This window comes from Schistocerca cancellata, chromosome 1 (assembly GCF_023864275.1).
Source record: "Schistocerca cancellata isolate TAMUIC-IGC-003103 chromosome 1, iqSchCanc2.1, whole genome shotgun sequence".
Classification (NCBI taxonomy): domain Eukaryota; kingdom Metazoa; phylum Arthropoda; class Insecta; order Orthoptera; family Acrididae; genus Schistocerca; species Schistocerca cancellata.
In genome coordinates this window covers 166,459,604-166,467,000 of record NC_064626.1, presented here as the reverse complement: position 1 = coordinate 166,467,000, position 7,397 = coordinate 166,459,604, and the positions used below count along the sequence as shown (strand labels likewise).

General features: G+C 37.6%; 1 protein-coding gene across 2 annotated transcripts in view; it reads left to right on the top strand.

The window, feature by feature from the left end:
- Positions 1 to 7,397, top strand: part of LOC126168040 (cohesin subunit SA-1) — a 152,583-nt gene that overhangs the window by 119,187 nt on the left and 25,999 nt on the right. For both annotated transcript variants that reach the window (XM_049920526.1, XM_049920525.1), the window contains one exon: positions 36 to 206. In XM_049920526.1, the coding sequence (XP_049776483.1) occupies positions 36 to 206 (171 nt within the window). The remainder of the gene's footprint in view (positions 1 to 35; positions 207 to 7,397) is intronic.

The following is a 7,397-nucleotide window of genomic DNA, read 5'->3' as shown; positions in this document are numbered from 1 at the left end:
TTATAGCTGAACTATTTCTTTGTTTATTTTTTCAGTACTACAATGATTATGGAGATATCATCAAGGCTACCTTAGGAAAGGCTCGTGAAATCAACAAGACCAATTGTGCTCGGACCATGGCCCTCAGTCTTACTATGCTCTTCCGTGATCTCCAGAGAGATGGGAGTCGGATTAATAGACAAATTGAAGATTTCATAAGTTTAAAGGTAACCATAGGCAAAAAAAGTCAGAATTTTGTATTAGTGTGTTTGATAGTGTATGTGAAGTTTTCCCTGGTTCTTTTGCCTTTCAAAAGATGAACATGTATGACAAGAAAAAGAAATTTACAAGCATATATGTGAGAGGACTGCTGACATGATTTTTAATCAGTGTGTAATGAATGTAGGACAAAAAGGATTATTTGAGATAAACCGTACATGGGAAGAAGGAAGCAGAAGTTGTATATATATTCAGTTCATTAGTCACTGTACTGTGAGTTTTCATAATCAGACTGTATTGTTAATGTGTTTCTGCTTGACCAGTCACATGTCGTCTTTTGATAAATAGGTTGCTAATGTCGTCCTTAGATTGTTCGGATCATTTCAGTCACCCTCTTGGCCTTCACTTGTGTGAGGCAATAGTTGGTACTTGTTGTGTAGTATTCAAACAAGTGGCTCTATACAAATTGATAAATATAATAAAGGACAGTTGACAATGACAGGTCAACATGTCCAACTGTTGTGCAGAGTACCTGGGTTTGATTTGTCCCATCAGAGAATTTTCTCTGGTGGGAGGATGGGAACGGGACCCACTCAGCTTTAACTCAATTGAGGAATTGAGTTAAAGGAGTTAAGTAGTAGTGGCTCCCAAGTTTCTGAAAGCTGGTAATGGCTGGCAGAGCGATGTGCTGCCTTCCATATAGGATCCAAATGACACTGTTGGCAGAGGAGGATGATAGGACAACTGATCACAGAGTTACGAAGCTGTTTTTGATGGTGGTGGAGAAAACACTTTTTTGTTTTCAAAACTTATGGAAATCGAAGAGCTTGCATTGTTAAGTTAGGGTACAAGAATGTACAAATGGCCCCTTGGGATTCCAGAACAGCTTGTAAAAAAGCTAGCATTCTCTTCTTGCGTAACTTAAACATATTTTGTACAGTTAATACATTAAGTTATGGAAGAAACTGTCTTGGTCAAGTCGGTTTTTATTTATTTATTAGATTACAGTGAAAACCCTATTTTACATTTCTGTGTGATCCATGCTTAAAAACCGCACAGAATTGGGGGCGGGGGGGGGGGGGGGGGGGGGCGGATGCAGTGGATGAGGCAGCAGACTGTCGATTTGTTATTGTTGTACCAGGCTGATGGCAGCTTGTGGAATACTGCTACATTTGGTAGAATACTGACAAATGCTGCATAGAAAAAAAAATACGGTTGTATGTCGTAGCCTTCTTCGGAACGTGAAATAAATATTCAGGGCTCTGGAATGAATCTTCCATTGACATTTATTGTTATAACTGATTTCCTGTAATTTTTAAAGAAATTATGATACCATATTTTTCAAAAGTTCAAAATCATTAAAAAATATCCAAGTGAACTTGCGGAAACTGTAGCTGTTTTCCATATGCAGTTCCCATATGTAGCAACTTTTTCCCATCAGTTTTTCTATAGTATGTTTTTTCTCACCAGAGACGATGATTGAATGCAAACCAACAAATAGATTTCATACAACTACTAATCCGATTTTCTCAACCACTACAACTACTATACAAACTCCCCATCAAAATAATATCATAGTTTTAAAACCAGTTTCAGAATTCTTTGATAAGTGCAAACTTATTCTGTAAAACAACGAAACACTGAGACATGTTTATCGACTTTAGGTAACAAGTATGCTAAATTAATTAAAAAAAAAAAAAAAAAAAAAGACGTCTTTCATTTTGTTGGTGTGAATCTTCAACTATTAGCAATGCAGCAGCACATATTACAGTTTCCTCATCTTTAGACATACTGTGGCAAACAATATGAAAACAATACAACAAATAGTGTTGCAGACGATGCGAATGCTCTGAGGAATGTTTACTGCCAGTGTGAACAGAAAGAGAGACAAGAAACAGAGTTGGAAACAGAAACATGTTTCCAGTGGCTATGTGGCCATGGCTTCACACTACCTTTTGCAGTGATGGCCTCACTTGCGGGCTTTCGACTATCGACTTTTGTGAGCACTTGTGAATGACCCCTGTGCGAGCTGTGTGCATTTAGATTGTTCATTTCCTTCGTGATGTGTGACATATGTGTAGTATGTCATATCAAAGCATCGGTGCATTGAAAGTATATCACGAAAACGTCACACATACCATTCAAATACAAAATTCACATGAGTAAGCTGCAGCATAATGGATGATGTTATGGTTAGCTGAGTTCAAGGTTATGGGTTCACAACTTGCTGTGAGCAAATATTTTTTCAACTTAGCATTGCTATCATGTTCTGGAATTCTGTTATGATTGTAATACAATATGTTCTGCATTATTCGTTGGTAGTAAACATTTCCGTCTGACGAGAGATCGAACAATGAAATAAATATTTGTCCATTTATTTCCAAATGTGCGATGATTTCTGAGTGTGTGTTTTGGCAGGAACATAAAAGGACAGCTTCAGTTGCTGCAAGTGAAACAATGGGCAATAACATTCAAATTCTCCCTTGTCACAAATATTTCGCACATTGTGCAACCACAAACATATTCCTCTAAAGAGTTCTTACAACAGCTGAGATTCTCCTGTCACTAACACATCCATAAACATCAGCTTGGCACTACAGTGATCGACAAATTGATTGCCTCGTTCCTGGTCATCTTCACGGCGCCGACAAGTCATGATCGTGTCAGTTCCTGCAAAAAGTAGTGCGAAACATACGCGACCCATCATTACACAGTGAAGCTAAATGTTGTAAGTTGTGTTGGCCATGCCGATCGTGGATTACGTAAGCATTTTCTCTTTCAACATCTTCCTTCTCTACAGTGGCCTAAAATATTCCCTTAATTCTGCCACCACCCACGGTCTAAGCCATCTGTCTTTGGTGCTACTTACAACTCATTCAGTCACATCAAATGTCAATAGGAAGAAAATGGGATGAAGTCAAGCGAGACATCAAATAAGAACATAGAATCGAGCAAACCTTTCTAGGAAGAAACACAAAATTAGGGAATTTTTAGCATTGATCTTATGGGGTTCTCAGAGGGTCTACAAATTCATGGTGTAGAATCACAAAAAACATAAAATTTGAGAACTTAAAATCGAAGTTTCACAGTACTTAAATTTTACTCCTTGTTGATGCCAGCAATGTTAAGACAATTTACATTGTCTCTCAAGCAAGCACATTGGAATTTTGCTAGGGGTAAGTTAAAATTACCCTTCAAGAACTAAGTTACAGTGCAAATACCGGTAATAGTCTTGACTGTGCCTTAATAACAGTAGTACAATTCCTTGTTTAAATCAAAAGTTATTTACTTATCTTAAATGTGAGTATGACAATGAAATATTTTTACAATTTGATATTGAAAATAAAACAGATTTAACTTTGTATTATTAGTACAGTTTTCATTTAATATTTTATTACATCATCATACAAATTTTCATTTCCATAGTCTGGTCATTTAGCTAGAAGTTCTTGGATTGTGCAGTTGAAAAACGGTGTCTCAGTGTTCTGTTGGTGTTAATATTAATGAAGCATGTATGGAGTGTATCCTAATGACATTACTTTAATTGAAGATTACTGTGAAGAAGAAAAAGCGTTGTTTTACTTACTAGCAGGCCCAGAGGTCAAATCAGCATGCGAGTATTATGAAATGAAATACTTAAAAAAATTTCATCACCTTTTTGGTCAGTCTTGCGTGGACCCTTTTAAGAAACATAAGAAACCTATAACAAAAGGTCTCATTTGATCATTACTCTAAAAATAAAAGCCCTTTTGTCAATCTCATACCAGAAAAATCATTGTGTCCAACATGTTATTCTAAGATATTTGCAATTCAGAAGAGAAAGGATAGTGAAACCTCAGATACAGAATTTTGTGACTTATCGGCAACCACTAAAAAAGTACGAGGGTGAGTCAAATGAAAACCTTAAATATTTTTTTTAATATTATTTATTGTGCAGAAGTGACACAAAGCTTTATCACTTTTCAACATAATCTCCCCCACACTCAAAGCAAGTCCTCCAGCGCTTACAAAGTGCATAAATTCCTTTAGAAAAAAATTCTTTTGGTAGTCCGCACAACCACTCGTGCACCATGTCGCGTACCTCATCATCAGAATGGAACTTCTTTCCTCCCATTGCGTCTTTGAGTGGTCCAAACATATGGAAATCACTTGGGGCAAGGTCTGGTGAGTAAGGAGGATGAGGAAGACACTCAAAATTCAGGTCTGTGATTGTTACAACTCTTGTTCGGGCAGTGTGGGGCCTTGCATTGTCATGTTGCAAAATGACTCCTGCTGTCAGCACTCCACATCGCTTTGATTTGATTGCAGGCCACAGATGATTTTTTAGGAGATTTGTGTATGATGCACTGGTGACAGTGTTCCCTCAAGGCATGTAATGCTCCAAAATGATGTCTTTTTCGTCCCAAAAGGGTGTCAGCATAACCTTCCCTGCTGATGGTTCTGTTCAAAACTTCTTCAGTTTTGGTGATGAGGAATGGCACCATTCCTTGATTGCTCTCTTCGTTTCTGGTTGATGGGAGTGAACCCAGGTTTCGTCACCAGTAACGATTCTTGCAAGGGAGCCATCACCTTCTCATCCAAAGTGCCGAAGAAGTTCGTCACAAGCATCAACACATTGTTCTCTCATTTCAGGAGTCAGCTGCCGTGGTGCCCATCTTGCAGACACTTTGTGAAACTGGAGCACATCATGCACAATGTGGTGTGCTGACCTATGACTAATCTGTAAACATGCTACAGTGTCATTCAGTGTCACTCGATGGTTTTCCTTCTCTATGGCTTCAACTCTTGCAATGTTCAGTGGAGTCACAACTCGTTGTGCCTGACGTGGATGAGGAGCATCTTCCATTGAAGTCACACCATTTGCGAACTTCCTACTCCATTCATAGACCTGCTGCTGTGACAAACATGCATCACCGTACTGAACCTTCATTTGTCGATGGATTTCAATGGATTTCACACCTTCACTACGCAAAAACCGACTAACAGAATGCTGTTCTTCCCTGGTGCAAGTTGCAAGTGGGGCGGCCATCTTTATACTGATACTGCAATGGTATGTGTGCATCTGCAGTATGCTGCCACCTACAGGCCATTCTGCACGCTGTTTGTAGCACGCTTACCAACTTACTGGATAATGGCACGAAATTTCGATTTGTTATTACAAATTTAAAGTTTTCATTTGACTCACCCTCATAGATACAGTTTGTGAAATCGTGGGTATATTGCCTGCTAGTAAAATTAGGAAACTAAGTCAAGATAAAAGACCAAGTGCCTTGAATACAAAAATTGATAAAGTGGCAGCTACAGTCAAAAAGAATTTGGAAGTTTAATTTCAAAATGTAATTTGTACTAAAACAGATTGAAGTTCTAAAACTTCACCAACTGAATATGATGATTTGATAGAAAAACTAAAAACTAAATGCAGTACTTAAAACAAAGAGGATAAAATTAAGATTATCAGTTTACTGCCGAATTCTTGGAATTGAGCAAAAGTTAGTGATGAATTTGTTGTGTCAGAACGTCTTGTTAAGTTATGAAGGCAATTAGTAAAAGAACAGGGAATTTTACCAGCATTGCAAAAGAAAAGTGCATCTAATTTCGTAGAGGAAAACACAATCAATAAAGTTATTAAGTATTATGACGATGACAATAACAGCCATTGATACTCTATAAAAAGTAACTATACTATACAGTGAATAGCAGAAAAATTATTAAAGCTGAGAAATTAATCTTTCTTTGAAAAACTACTGTTCAAAAATTGAGTGTTTTTAATTTGTGGCTGATAACTTTGAACTATTAAAAATATATTAAAGAATACATTCAGCTAAGTGATAATGATGATAATTTGTAGCCCAGAGTGTGCTGAACTAAATGCATTTTATGGGACAATCCACTACTGAATAATTGTAAAAAATGTAGATGCTTGCAAATACGAAAAAATGCATGCAGCCAGGAACAAGTACGGCTGCCATTTTAAAATAATAAACAATAAATTTAAAAAAAATATTTTTGTGGCTACTGAACATTGGGTAATTCACCAAGCAAACATAAAATTTTTATGAGAAGGTCAAGCACCCACTGCTGGACCACTTGGTATGGATTTGTGACCCATGGTAGTAAATGATTCGGTTAATGAAGCATCTAATTCTTATAGGGGATGCACAAAAATATGGAAATACCAAAAACACAACAAATTTCCATGCCTAATATGTTGTAAGAAAACCGTTGGCATTAGAAACAGCTTCCAGTTGTCTTAGAATGGATAAATCCAGGTCCTGTAGGGTTTTCAGGGGATTATTATACCATTCTTCCTGCAAAACAGTGGCAACTTCAGGTAATGATGATACAGGAGGATAGTGATGATGCCCCAATCTCTGCTAAGCACACACTAAAGGCTCAATAATATTGACATCTGTTAGCTGTGGAGGCCAGAGGGGATGTGACAATTCATCCTCATGCTCACAAAACCAGTGTATGTACCATAGGATGGACTCAATCAGCCAAAATGGTCGCATAAACCTTGACAGTAATGTGACCTTGCAGAGCAGCCATGGAACCCGTGGAATTCTATGATATGACTACCCAACTTGTCATCGAACCCATGCAACATTTCACTGTGGAATGTGAACTCAGCCTGAAGTAGGAAACAGTGTGCAACAAGTCTCATTGGACCACATGACTTCCATTGCTCCCTAGTCCAGGTGTTATGGCTCTGGCACCACATTTTCCTTTTATGAGCATTTGCATAACTGATCAGTAGTTTTAGAATTCTAGCTCACCCTGCAATTCTCTGCTTATGGAATTATATTTGTGATGTTCTGGTGCTAATAGGTATCAAAAGCGTAACATTCAGTTCTACAGTGACTTTTGCAACTGTCTTTCTCTTATTTTTCATCACAATCTGTGACAATCTGTCATGATCACCCAACACATACTTTGGTCCTTGTTGTGATTTAGTAGATGGCGTTTCTCCGCTTTCTTGTGTGTGGTATAAATCTTTGATATGGTGCCTCTTGAAATACGAGACACTTAATCATCTTTAGTTACTGAAGCATTCCCCATATGAGCATTAACAATTTTATCATGTTCTAAGTCACTTAACTCTGACATAATGCACTCATAACTATGCAGAATACTATACTGACTATAACTGACAGTTGCAACATATTGAGAACATTGCATAAGTGCCATTTGTGGTCAGA